Below are 14,860 nucleotides of genomic sequence, written 5' to 3' on the forward strand. Positions count from 1 at the left end.
TGCTTTTTATGGAAAATAATTCAAAACCGTGATATTTTGTCTTAAGGGTATCATACCGTCAGAATATCATACCGGCACATGCCTAATGGACACTCAATGAAGCATTTAATAAAGACAAGCATTTTTTAAAATGGATTGGACGTCTACTTTTTTTCTTGTTCAAAAGTAATTCTGTGGGGCAGTAACATGTTTAAAACTGATCAGAATTATTAATTTTAAAGTGCTTAAAAAACATTTATTAATATACCTGTATATACTAGTATATATATACAGGTATATATACATAATAGTTTTTTTATATTATACTTTGGCGGGAAAGGTTATAAAAAAAAACTTCATGATAGATCTGAATGAAAATACATTGAACAAAAAAATAATAAAATATTTCTGGGGGGGGGCGCTACTTCGTGTTTTTTCACTTATCGCAGCAGATTCTGGTCCCCATTAACCACGAAAAACGAGGGATCACTGAAATTCCTTTTACCAATCGGAGTATTCAATCGAGACCTGTTTCGTGGGAGGAACCTTTAAAAAATACCTAAAGCTGCTGATTGGACGATGGCTCTTCTTGTCACACTAAACATTGTTTCCTGTCAAAAAAAAAAGCTTTTAGTGGCATTCTTTGCTCCTTTATCAATGAGGGAATGAAGTGTATTTCCGACAAAACCTCCAAAATTGATTCATCTACAAGAATCGCTTTGCACCTCCACATAATTTTCAACCAGATACTTGCTTCCTGGTCATGTCTGCAGCTCCCACCTCTTGATCCTGATTTGCTGGAACAGAATATAAGATGACTAGGGAAGCGTTTGGACAGTTGATTTTTTTTTTTTTTTTTTTTAAATAAAAATACCAGTTTTAAGCCATAATTGCAACACTGTAATAGTTTTCAAAATGTCACAATTTGAAAAATGACCATTTAGTGGACAAAGTAGACAGAACGCTAACTTAGACTAGCCAGACTAAACTGTCTCTAATCACTTTCCTAGAAGTGGAGATGACATTCAGATAATGACTCATGCATTTCTTCACCAAAGTTGTCACCAAGTCACCAAGACTTGCTTGATTTTTTGAAATTTTGAGCTTTTAACTTGAAGGTTAAAACTGGACTTTATTATGTGCGACTTTCTCCCACTCCTGGCGTCACTACTCAAACTGTCGCTATCTTGAATTGGGATCATTTATCAATTAGCCAAGTAATGACACATCAGACTACTCGCACAAAATATCAGCAGCTGTTCACTGACCTCAACAGCGCGAGTTGCCGTTAGCATGCCACGTGGCTATTTATAGTGACGACGCCTCAGCCCGGCTGAAACTGAAGAACTCAAACGTACTCCTGCAAACGAGAAGGGCTCGCCTCTGTGACACATGCTAACAGGAAGCCTCGTCGACTCATCTGTTTCACCGCCGCTTTCTTTCAGACCCCACCTTAAATCAGTCATTGTAGTTATTAACAGTGGTTTTCCAACTGTGGTTCGCAATGAGCACTCAACTCAATTTCCCTCTTGGAACACAAACGTTTGACAACCCCACTTCCATGATGTTTGCCCCCTCTCGGACATAATCTTAAATAAAAATGATGTCAATCGTTTGATACGTACGTTTGTGCAAATCGGATATTGTCCGATACTCCACAAATAGCCCAATCGCGTGCCGATACCGATATTGAGTATCTGATCAGGACATCACTAGACTATGAAGCGCTCCACTTACAGTGCTGGTCATTTTCATCTCGAGTAGCACCTGCAAGTACTCTTGATAAGGACTTAGCTTTCGCCCCTCTTGCTCAGGTTTCACAGACGAGCTGTCCAGGAAGACGAAGAACTCGCTTCTTCGACGCAACATGTCTTTACTCTATCCCAGTAAAAAATAAATTTAAGTTTGTTTTCCGGGTAGGTCACTCCATCTCCGGTCAAGAACAAAAAGTAGAGTGCGAAGGAGGCAAAGCAGTCAAGAAAAGCTAATGAAATGACGTGGTTATTAATCTGATTACGGCACCTCTCTGGGTAACTGGCCTTGCTTATCCAATGAGAGCCTGCTGTTCTGTGGATTAATACTGCTTGGCCTTCAAGCACACGTTTGCCATTGTTCTAGCTGAGCTGTTTTTCTTCGCTGTCCAAGACAAAGCTCATTAATTCTTAAAGATTGTCTAAAATAGGGAGACAAAACTACTACAGGCTCAAATGTGGTGTGTTAGTAAGTAGAACAATGTTATTCCTGCACTTACCAAGGGAAAAAAATATTCTACAAAGACAAAGATAATATAATTTGGCAAAATTCTCGAAAATTGTTTCAAAGAATCATGCCGCCAAATAGTATTCGTGTATGATGTCACACAAGACTTCCGCTTAACTTTAAGTTTAGCAAGTTCAACAATTGTTTATCAAGTTCAGAAATTCGTAATTTGGCATAATTCTTGAGCAATATTTTTTTCTATTAATTACAAATATTTTAATCTATCATCACCATCCATTGCAAGACAATTTCACAAGACTTCTTCAAATCTCAATTAGTATAATAGGGAGTTCTATAAATTGGATGTCATATAAATTTGTCATGATTTGCTATAATTCGATAATAAATTGCAATGATGCAAGACTGTCTTGTCCTAAACTGGCGAGATTAACAAATCTTTATATGGTAAAATCTCCATAATCTAAAATCCCTGAATGTCGCCAATTAAAAATCAAGATAAATATATTTTTTTAATTCTTCATGATGCAACTCAAGACCTTCATATCATTAGCCTCGTATCATAATTGCCTGAGGCAATTTTTGAGAAGGATCCAAAAGCACACGAATGCTATTTTTAGACTAAACGTCGCCATTGTAATGCGGAAGTGGGTCATCATAGACACGCCCTCGCATACAATCCATGTTTTTTCTGCCTGTTTTCTCCGGTAATCTTTCAAAAAAGAACATGCCGAGTAAACACTGCTTCTATGGAATTTCTAGAAACGACTCTAACTTTAGTAAGGGGGAAATGTGAATAATCTATATAATTAAGGTTTGTTATTATTGAAAAAAATTAAAAGTGTTCATTGGCTGTCACTGAGTTGCATTTGCGATAACAAAAAATAGCTATGTAAATTACCCCCAAGAATGGTTAGAGACGTAAGACAACCAGAGGATATAATATATAAAAAAAGACAAGGCATACGGTGGTAAAGGATAGATCGTTGTAACAGGAGAATGTCATTGTCAGTGGCGTAAGGAAATGCACACTCGAAAATGATGTTGTTTAAAAAAGCTACAGGTCAGATCAGGTCGGCTCTTTTTCAGCCTTCAACACTCAAGCCATCTCTTTAACTGAACATTTATATATTCTTCCACATCTTTACCAGTGAATTTGGCACCAGGGACATCATTTTCAGACAGAATTGGTAGGTTTAGCTAGCTAAGTAAACATCTTGTTCGTACACTATTTCCATGCATTCACTATTCAGGACAAACGGGAGGTTGACCCGCTTAGCCACAATTGCTAACATCATGAATATTAATGAGCAAAAGTGACGTGTTGCTTGCGGCACGCCATTTCACTGCTATCAATGCTAACCAATCAGATCAAGCGTTCATCATCTGCCAACCATGCCCACTGCTATCACTGACCAATCAGAGCAAGCGTTCGTCATCCACCAACCAGGCCCACTGCTTTCAACAACCAATCAGATCAAACCTTCGTCATCCGCCAACCGCGCCCCCTGCTTTCAACGATCCTCCGTTATAAATAGGCATCAATAGATACAGTGGGGAGAACAAGTATTTGATACACTGCCATAGGGGACTTGCCCATATACATGTAACACTTTTTAATTAAGAACCTCATTACCCATGATTCACTCTAAACTTAACTAACGGGGTTTGAGCCCTAAACTTAACTATTCTTCATTTATAAATAAAAAATGATATATTTCTTTAGCTCAAAACTTAACTAGAAGTTGGAATATTATGATTTATATAATCCTACTGAAAATGTAATTAAATGACTTTAAAGGATTCATATATCTAGTTCTAAAGTTAGAAGCTGAAGGGATGTTTTTTTGTCTTCCTGGAAGAGCATCCTTTTCTGACCAGCTTGAGCACTTATCCCTTGCTATCAACGACCTGTCAGATCAAGCGTTCGTCATCCTCCAACCGGCCTGTGAGTACTGCGGGCCGCAGCTGGACCTACTTGCATTTTTTGGCCAAACTGTGAATTTTATACTTCTTTCAATTCTGCATAATCCTGCCTTTCTGCCTTCCTTGTCAGAAACCAAAACAATATCAATAAAAAAGACCAGTTTGTTTTCAGAAAAATGTTTTTTTCTTGTTTTCCAAAACCACTGAAATATGATTTAGGCAATTATGCTATGAGGCTAACGATATATCGTTTCAGACTTTCAGGGAGAGTAAAACAAAAACATGAGAGTAACGATTCTGTTTACAGCACAAGTTCTACACAGGGTTCCCCCAGGATTTTTCCATTCAAATTTAAGACTTTTTAAGACCTTTTCATGACCACATTCAATGAAATTTAAGACCAATCTCGCACCTATTCGGGCAAACATTTATGCATATTGCAATATGCATATTTTGAGTCATTCAACCACAATGGGTTAAATCTGCACTTTTTCCATCTAAAAGTTCCAACGTAATGCTGCATTTCGAAAATGCGGTAATCTGGATTTTCCGACTGAAACAGTGCATTTATTGGTCAGAGATCGATAAAGTCGGAGAAAATGAAAGATAATTTTACAACACAACGTTCCATACTTTTGTTAGTTTACCTATTATACAGTTATTAGCTCTATCTATTAGCTCTATCTATCGCAGATAAGACATGGATATATTAAGACATTTGAGAATGAAATTTAAGACTTGTAAACAAAATTTAAGACCTTTACACTGTCTACAAGATATCCTTCATGTTATGCAATTCTGAATTCCACCAACTTTTTTGTCTTAAAAGTAAGCAAATTTCGAAAACAGGTTTAGCACTTTGAGCGCTTTTTTGGCTTTTGCTGAAGTATGTAGTGTGCAAATCCATTGCCATGAGGAACAAGTAAATGTAATTTTACGATAATTAAATAAGGCACGCGCTGTAGTGTCAGAGTTGCAGGGGTCGTATCATTTCAAGTGGTGATTACAGACTAGCTGTAGCAAAAACACAAGAATGCTATGTTAAAGATTAGAGGCTGTAACAGTGTGTGTCGGGAAGCCGTTGAGTCATGGGTAAAATTACAAAACGGCTTCTTTCTCCTGAGTAGAGTGGAGGGCATTCTGTTCATTTTCAGGACAAAGATGGACACGAACATATATTTAAATGCCCTCAATAAGATCAGAAAAGTGCAGATCCTTCAAAAATCCAGAATTTAGACAAACCTTTAATCCTGTGAAACATTTATTCAATGTAGCCTTCATTGAACTTGTTGGTTTACATTCATCTTATCTGGGCAACTTTTGGGGTAGATTTAGACTCAATTGAAGGACATTAAAAAGAACCCTGTGTTGAGTCAGAAAAGAACCAGAAAAGACCCCCACAATAGACTGAGAGGCATCCATTGTCAATGCAGTCCTACTTTGCTTGAATACTCCATTAAATGCCCTCCCTTCAGGGAGCAGTGCAGTCTTTTTTAGATTATTACTGGCAGTCACAGGGGGGTTCAAAGAAGAAGTGATTGCAAGGTGGACTCTCAGAGTCAGCAAGTGGCGAATTACAGGGGTCCATAAGAGTTGAATACTGGTGCAAGAAAGTCTGATTCACAGCAAGGAAACAAACTAGCTTGGATTTCCAGCATCTGGAAGTTTTTTTGGATGACAAAGGACTTGGGACACTTGATGAGTCCAAGCTTGGAGAACACTAAAAACCAGACAATTTCATGGGTCACTATGATCCAAATCACAAGTCTGAGTCTTACCTGTTGTGGTTGAGTCGAGTCTCGAGGTCATGTCAAGTCGAGCCGTGTCACAAGGTTGTAAAGATGAGTCATGTCAATGATGTGAAAGGTTGTAAAGACGAGCCGTGTTAAGTCAAAAGATTGTCGAGTCCAGTCGCCGAGTCACAGGTTACTCAAGGCCTTCGCCATTGTTCTGCAGCCCACCCACGAAGCACTCAGGTTTATCTTTGAGCGAAACCTTAAGGTCAATGTAAAAGAACAACAACTATGAAGTAAAGTTTGCACTCCATGATGTTCCATTGGGGTGTGGCGAAAGCAGCCAAGGCGACCAAGCGGATCACTGGCAGCTGGGAACAAACTAGGCCTGCAACTATCAATTATTTTAGTAGTCAATTAATTTATCAACTAGTTAGTTCAAATTATTGAGTCATTGGATTAGGAACATTTAATGCGTTGCAGAATACATTTGATGAGATGTAAAACAAAGGCTTGCTAGGATTGCACTTTAAAAAGAGCATTAAATGCTAATACAAAATAAAATTCCCAAGTGTTTCTTCAAACTATGCAGAATTGCACTTTCATTTAGAAATAAATTAAAACACCTGAGCTTCGCCTTAAACTGTACAGAAAAATACTTAAATGAGGATCTATGTACAACAAAAGAACAATTGGCTCACTTGTACAGCAAAAGTCCGCTAGCTTAAATGCCACTCTAATTAAACGAATACTCGAAGCAGAAAAATTTGATCAAAACTTTTTTCCGATCGAATTACTCGAGTTAATTGATTAATCGTTGCAGCACTAGAACCAACCTACGATCCAAGTTTTTTGAGTCAGTTTGTCGCGTCCTGAGTCATTGTCTCACGAGTCAAGTCGAGCCTCAAGTTATTGCCTCACAAGTCGAGTCAAGTCTCGGACCCTCTCAGCTCAAGAGAGTCAAGTCAGAGTCTGTTTTTTTTTCAAGTCAGAGTCGAGTTGCGAGTCATCAAAATTTGCGATTCGAGTCCGAGTCCCTGTGAATCGAGTCCAATTTTCTGCTAAAAACAATGTGAGAGTGATTATCCTGAGACCCATCTGTGCACCTGAGTGATCCTAATAACGATTATATGTGCCACGTTTAAGGCAAAATTCCACACAAGCACACATCCAACTCACATGTTTCAGTCAAATCGTTTCCAATGGTTAACTTACCTTAAGCTGCTGCTGTTTGAGGACGCTTTTAGCCATTTTGCCTGAGCAACATGGTATAGAGACACATAGACTATTCAAGGCATTAGTCAGAGCGCTACTTTTAAAAGTTCCTCACTTACTCCCAGTTCTCTAGAGAAGCGAAATTTTCAAGGTGAGACAAAGTAGAAAGTTTATACGTCAATAGGTCAGCCAGTGAAAGAGAAGTTGGGGGTTTAAACTAGAGCTCGACCGATATGGGATTTTCAAATGTCGATGCCGATAGTGATATCTAGAAAACTTTTCAGCCGATTTTGTGCGCTGATATTTGAGGCCGATATATTTTTTAAAGCACATAAATTTAGATAGGCAAATGTTTAAAATTTGCTTCAACAGCTTCAAATTTACGATGATGACCTGAGACTTAAAAGATTAATCTGGTCTAGTGCTACCAAACCAACAAAGGCAGCACTTCTTTTTATGATTATACACACTCAGCAAGAACAGTACATTATTTTCAAATAATTAAACCCAACAGGATGTCACGACGAGATGTACACAACTTACAGTTAAAAAAAATTTTTAAAAAAATAGGATGCTCGCCATGCTAAAGCTAATGCTAACATGAATGCTACACTAACACTACGAGTTAAATTTAGAATGTAAGAATCACTCAGTAATCATATTCAAAGGCTAAAGCTTACAATATTTCCAAAACAGGCAAGCCTGAAGCTGCTACAGGATCAAAATTCCTTTTTTGTTGGGGGGGGGCTTTTTGTTGTTGTTGTTATGATGTTGGGAAAAAGTCAATATATTGGCCCAATGTGGACCTCTAAATGATTAAAACTTTATCGGAATTGTCTTAACGCCAGTAAATCATCCCTTATAATTGAATCTGCACAGATTTTTGGTAGCTGTTTTTATCTGTGCGATTTTGGGAGGATTTTTATGTTGTTGGTCCCGAAGCATTGGCTACTTTCATACTGAGTCACTGACAGTACCGATTAGCCTCTTCTCTTTTTCAAGGTGCTCGCGCGATTCGGGGACTGCCAACTCCACCTTTAAGTGTTTTAAAAGCTAGAGATTTTACGAAGGTGACCTCACAGTGGACAAAGTTTCACTTAACTCTGGATTTTCAATTAAGATTTTGCAGCTGGAAAACATTCTTTTGGTATATGATAGCGTTTCTGGTGAAATTATCAAGGCCAGATCTGCCAGGGTTATAATTTCATAGCGGTCACTCATTCCGTTTGTCTGCCTTTATGAGCACAATGAATACTGTCATCAGTGATATGTCGCTGCACCAAAGGCATTTGACTATTTCAGGTCCATCGGGTAACTCTGGTGTCTGTTTTAGGTTCGCAATCATGAAGGCAAGCAGTCGTCCCCCACAGCAATCAGTCCGAGGGTCATTTGATTTTAAGGGTTTTTTTTGGTACTTGATCCTTTGAAATTTGGAAAATGAGCTGTATGGACACATTCCAAAAAAAATGTTTTTGTTCTCATTTTTTTCTGGCATTTCAATTAGAAAAGCAAACTTACCAAAATCATTGCAAATTGTAGTTTAAATATTCAAGCAAAGCTCTATGATTCCACAATTTCCCGATAAAAGATGACACAAAGCCTCCGCGCGTTGCTTCATAAAAAAATCTTAGTCGACGGTGACATCACTTCCTGAAGGAATGCTCCCGTTTCCTGATCACATGGTTATTGAGGATATTTGCTTGAGGTCGACTGATATCCGGGCAATATATGGACTTTTTCCAACATCAGCCATCGACCGATGAACAAAAAATAAAAGCCAATAAAAAGGATTTGTATCAGGCATCTGCGTGGGCAACTGCAGCCGCCGCTGACTGACAATAGGACCCGGAAAAGACAGTAGATTGAAGGCAGGCTGCTACAGGTAAGCTTCAGGCTTGCTTTTTTGTAAATATTCAAAGAATTTTTTTAATTATCTTGAATTGCCTTTCATAATCTACGTGCTTTTAAAAAATATATATATATATCGGAATATATATATATTTGAATATCGGAAATCGTCTGAAATTTTTTTTAGATATCGGTATCGGCCTTTGAAAATCCCGTATTGGTCAACCTCTACTCAAAATAATCAGGAAGTAACCTGTAAAGGCCATAAAATATACTATATAAATCTATATATACATATAGTGAGGAGCAGTATTTGCGTCCCTTGTGATTTTGCAAGTTCACTCACCTAGAAAATAGGTAGAGGTCTGAAATGTCAACCATAGAGCATTTCCACTCATAGTTCATAACATTCAAGTGTGAAGAAAACCAAACTCAGGATGGGGAAAAATACTGATGCCACTCTAAGTGTCGGATATTATGTTACATATCATTACTTGCATGGTTGCCAAGCTAGTTGCTCAATTGCACTTGCACACCGGAACATCCTGCCCACACGCTGCAGGAAGCAGCGGTTGTCTTCATTAAATTCTGTGTTCAGTTTGTGATAGTTAAAGTAGGACAAGATAACAAATAACAGCAACCTGTGTCTATTTCTAAGCAGGACAAGTGTCTGTATTACAATGAAATGAGCTAGCATCTGACTGTAATAAAATTGGTAGCCCAGTAGTGTATTAACTTCTTGGAATGAAATGTTTTCCAGATTTCGGGCCTGTAAAGTGGCCTAAAGGCTATGCTGCACGACAGCTAAGAAAATATACTGACATCAGGGGGAAAAAACAAAGAATGTGGTGTACAAGTGCTTTTGTCTGTGAACTTTGCACCAGGTAAATTAAAGAACCCCTCCTTTACCGCCGATCCCAAGAAAGAAAAATATATTCCTGACTTAACTATGTCCAGGCCTCTTTGTGCTCTAGGAGAGGTAACAAAAGATTGGCTTCTGTATTTGACTTACAGTGGGGCAAATAAGTATTAAGTCAACCACTAATTGTCCAAATTCTCCCACTTGAAAATATTAGAGATGCCTGTAATTGTCAACATGGGTAAACCTCAACCATGAGAGACAGAATGTGGAAAAAAAACAGAAAATCACATTGTTTGATTTTTAAAGAATTTATTTGCAAATCATGGTGGAAAACAAGTATTTGGTCAATACCAAAAGTTCATCTGAATACTTTGTTAGGTACCCTTTGTTGGCAATAACGGAGGCCAAACGTTTTCTGTAACTCTTCACAAGCTTTTCACACACTGTTGCTGGTATTTTGGCCCATTCCTCCATGCAGAGCTCCTCTAGAGCAGTGATGTTTTAGGGCTGTCATTGGGCAACACAGACTTTTAACTCCCTCCACAGATTTTCTATGGGGTTGAGATCTGGAGAATGGCTAGGCCACTCCAGGACCTTAAAATGCTTCATACGAAGCCACTCCTTTGTTGCCCTGGCTGTGTGTTTGGGATCATTGTCATGCTGAAAACCCCAGCCACGTCTCATCTTCAATGCCCTTGCTGATGGAAGGAGATTTTCACTCAAAATCTCTCGATACGTGGCCCCATTCATTCTTTCCATTACACAGATCAGTCATCCTGGTCCCTTTGCAGAAAAACAGCCCCAAAGCATGATGTTTCCACCCCCATGCTTCATAGTGGGTATGGTGCAAGGCAAGGCAAATTTACTTATATAGCACAATTCAACACAAGGCAATTCAAAGTGCTTTACATCACTCGAAGATCATAAAAATAACATTTAGATCAATACAACGTAAAAACCAAGACAATCAAAATAGGAAATAAAATTATACATAAAAATCGCATTTAATCACAAATAGAATAAAAATAAATAAATAAATTCAGTATTCTTTTTCCTCCAAACACGAGAACCTGTTTTCTACCAAAAAAAATCTATTTTAGTTTCATCTGACCATAACACATTTTCCCAGTCCTCTTCTGGATCATTCAAATGCTCTTTAGCGGACCGCAGACGGACCTGGACGTGGACTTTCTTCAGCAGGGGGACACATCTGGCAGTGCAGAATTTGAGTCCCTGGAGTTCCATTGTGTTACTGATAGTAGCCTTTGTTACTGTTGTCCCAGCTCTCTGTAGGTCATTCTCTAGGTCCCCCCGTGTGGTTCTGGAATTTTTGCTCCCCGTTCTTGTTATAATTTTGACGCCACGGGGTGAGGAGGGAGTTAAAAGTCAGTGTTGCCCAACGACAGCCCCAAAACATCACTGCACTAGAGGAGATCTGCATGGAAGAATGGGCCAAAATACCAGCAACAGTGTGTGAAAAGCTTGTGAAGACGTACAAAAAACATTTGGCCTCCGTTATTGCCAACAAAGGGTACATAACAAAGTATTGAGATGAACTATTGGTATAGACCAAATACTTATTTTCCACCATGATTTGCAAATAAATTCTTTAAAAATCAAACAATGTAATTTTCTGTCTCCCATGGTTGAGGTTTACCCATGTTGACAATTACAGGCCTCTCTAATATTATCAAGTGGGAGAACTTGCAGAAATAGTGGTTGACTAATTACTTATTTGCCCTACTGTAACACAATATGTTTTTTTATATCATTGGGGTTGACTCATTGACTGCTGTTGACTCGGTTTAAGTTTTCCACGATTAGGGTTTTTAGTCAAATCAGAGCTGTTTCACCAAGCCTCCGCCTAGTCTCCGCTAGGCAAAAACACTTTTCTAAACCACTTAAGAGTTGCTACCAACAGTAAAAAATTACGTCTGCTGTTTTTAACATTTCTAGAGCTGATTTGATGGGCCAAATGCTCATGCTTTCTGTTTGTACAAGCATGAATTATTTTAACACAGACTGCAGACTTTTTAGAAAAAGTGACAAACTCCATACAGCACTTTTAACTACAGTATGTCCAGGCCGCTTAATGTCTTTCAAGAGGAAAGAGAAGATTGACTTCTATATTTGACTTAACCAGAAGTGGGTAGAGTAGCCAAAAAATTGACTCAAGTAAGAGTAGCGTTACTTCTAAATATTATGACTCAAGTAAAAGTAGTCATCTAAAAATTTACTCAAGTACAAGTAAGGAAGTATTCATTGAAAAGAATACTTAGGTGATGAGTAACATTGTGAGTAACTGCTTACAATGTATGATTCTTTTTATATAATAGTACTCTCAGAAGTACATTTTTCTCAAAAACCTACTCAAGTAAATGTAACTGAGTAAATGTAATGCGTTACTACCCACCTCTGAACTTAACTGGCCAAACAAAGTATGGTTTTAAAAATGATAGGGGTTAACTCATTAATTGACATTGACTTGTTTTAAGATTTTCAAAATCAGGACTTTTAGTCAAATCTTCCTTAATTTAAAAGATTGTTTTTTAATATAACTCATTAGATTTGTATTTGCATCCATAAGAACCTATGGTGTATATAAAAAATCTAAACATTTGTGTTGAAAAAAACATTTCAGATATTCTTGTAATATTTTTGGGGGCATTTTTTTTTCTAAAAAGGCTATTAATATGTTAACTCAAGATTGTTTCCTGCATCTCCCAGTCAAAATGAATTTGAACTTCCCAGTTCAAATGGATTGGACGTATACTAGTGATAAACTCACAGCAGAAGGATTAAAAGATCTTGTTTTTGTGTTTATTAGTTGTTTTGTAGAATATCCTAGATTAGAATGATTTCCTTACCCATGTATCGATAATTGTTGTATCGTCAGCCTTGTATCGCAAATCGTATCCTATCGTGAGTTACCCAGAGGTTCCGACCCCTTGAATACATGACTTTTGTTAAGTTAATCAAATAAAGTTGAGTACATTCAGAAGTTCGAGTTTCTACAATCATGCTAGCGTACTTGCAATGAACTTCCACTTTGATCAAGCCGTTGTGATTTATGTTTATCCCTATTAAACCCAGGGGTAAGACATTGTGATTACACTGTAATAAAGGTGCCCTGGGGGAGAAGGATTGCTAAAATACAACTGAGTCTTCCTCCTGGCTGGCAAGACAAACCAAGACAAACACAAACCACCGTTTGTCACTATGCTCCATGAATTCTGCCGCGACAAGCCGCCAACCTTTTTTCCACAACAACACTCCAGGACGGGAATCCCGCAATCGTCGCCAAAATAGCTTTGACACACAAGTCTTGTCATCTTGATTGTTGCCACGATCGCGTTACGAATGTCTGACTAACTTAAGACAGGACAAAGCGAAGCTAATAAATGGCTTTGCTTTGGAGTGTGACATAATAAAACGGGAACGTCATTTCTAGGAATTTTCTGTTTTAATGTGCACCTGCGGAAGTCTTGATGCCACCTGGAGCGCCGCAGTGGCGTGTCAACGCTTGACAATCAAAAGCAGGTGATTGATGACGGTGTGTGTGATGCTCACAAACAGATGGAGCAGTCGCCACACTGTCGGACAAAACATCCTTGTTTAAAAACTAGTAAATTCCATTTGTGCTGGGCAAAAGCTAAAATTGAGTATTTTTCATGGTTAAGAAAAAAACAATTCCGGATTTGAATCCCCCTTCGATTTAGTGCTGCAAAAATTGATTAACTCAAGTAATTCAACGATAAAAAAGCTTCCAAATTTTGCTGCTTCGAAGATTTGTTTAATTAGAGTGACACTGTAATGGTTTGTTTTGAAAGTGTTCCATTGAGTTTTATTGATTTGATACACTGCTCTTCAATAGCAACAGTAAATATGCCATAACTTTCTAACATGGCTGAATCCAGCTGATCCCTGTTAAGACCAACATAAGGAATATTTTCGTTCGCGCTAATGTTTGTTTTTGCGTTTGTTATTTTGTTTTGAACTATATTTAGCAGGGGGTTTTTTTTGGCAATGTGTTTGAACGATTTGTTAAGAGCTTTGTAAAAAAAAAAAAAAAAAATGCATTTTACAGCATTTAAACTAGCGGACTTTTCCTATGCAAGTTAGCCAATTGTTCTTCTATTGTACTTAAATTTTAATTTATTTATCATTCTATATTGTTTGATGCTAAGCTCGGGTAGTTTAGTTTTTTTTTTTTAATACATTTATTTCTCTTGTGAAATGAAAGTGCAATTCTGCATCGTTGGAATAAACACACAGGAATTCTACTTTGGATTCCAAGCCAAAATAAGTAATAAATAAAGTAGTAGTAGAAGTAAAGTAATTGAGATTGTGTGTTATGCATCAACAAGATGAGAATGTCATGCCATAATTAAGCAATATTTATCAATATTAGGGATATCCCAATTGCATACTTTTGCACCCAAGTCCAATTCAACTGATTTTGAGAATCTGTCGATACTGAGTCCCAATCTGATACCAAATTGCATTGTACTGTACCGTTTACAGTACTTTCCGCTTTTTCCGGGGGTGTTGCGGAGTATAAAATGTTTTTTTGTTTCTTTTGGTAATGCCATTTTATTTCTGGATTATTTTGTTACTTTTTAGCCGTTAAAAACAATTATAATTATTTTTTTAATTGAAAAAAACTGCAAACCTGTCAATCATTGTTAACTTTAACAAGCAAACTCTAGCTGCACTGAGGGAGTGTGTGAGGCCGTACGAGCATTATGCAGAAAAAAAAAATATACAGTATATTTTTTTTAAATTAAAATCCCGATATTTTTCACCCGATTCCAATCCTCTGAAAGATGGCCTGATCGGCCCGATTTCCGATCACATGATCAGATCTGGGACCTTCCTAATTGAAACCCCTGATTAACTTATTGGTTTTCATTGTCGGTGACCAGAGGTGTGTAGTAACGCATTACATTTACTCCGTTACATTTACTTGAGCACTTTTTGAGAAAAATGTACTTCTAACTGTAGTTTTACAATGCTAAACTTTTTAATTTTACTTGAGTAGATTTGTGAAGAACAAATGCTACTCTTACTCCGCTACTTT

General features: G+C 37.7%; 1 protein-coding gene across 20 annotated transcripts in view; it reads right to left on the reverse strand.

The window, feature by feature from the left end:
- LOC130906048 (formin-binding protein 1) overlaps window positions 1–14,860 on the reverse strand; it is a 110,270-nt gene that overhangs the window by 91,424 nt on the left and 3,986 nt on the right. For 4 of the 20 annotated variants that reach the window (XM_057819935.1, XM_057819950.1, XM_057819945.1 and 1 more), the window contains exon 1: window positions 1,717–8,536. The exons of 1 other annotated variant lie outside the window; for it this stretch is intronic. In XM_057819935.1, the coding sequence (XP_057675918.1) occupies window positions 1,717–1,848 (132 nt within the window). In that variant the 5' untranslated portion in view covers window positions 1,849–8,536. Of the gene's footprint in view, window positions 1–1,716; window positions 8,538–14,860 lie in introns of those variants that run through there. 15 more of the 20 variants (XM_057819949.1, XM_057819937.1, XM_057819951.1 and 12 more) reach the window with 11 other exon arrangements.

Source organism: Corythoichthys intestinalis, chromosome 17 (assembly GCF_030265065.1).
Source record: "Corythoichthys intestinalis isolate RoL2023-P3 chromosome 17, ASM3026506v1, whole genome shotgun sequence".
NCBI lineage: Eukaryota > Metazoa > Chordata > Actinopteri > Syngnathiformes > Syngnathidae > Corythoichthys > Corythoichthys intestinalis.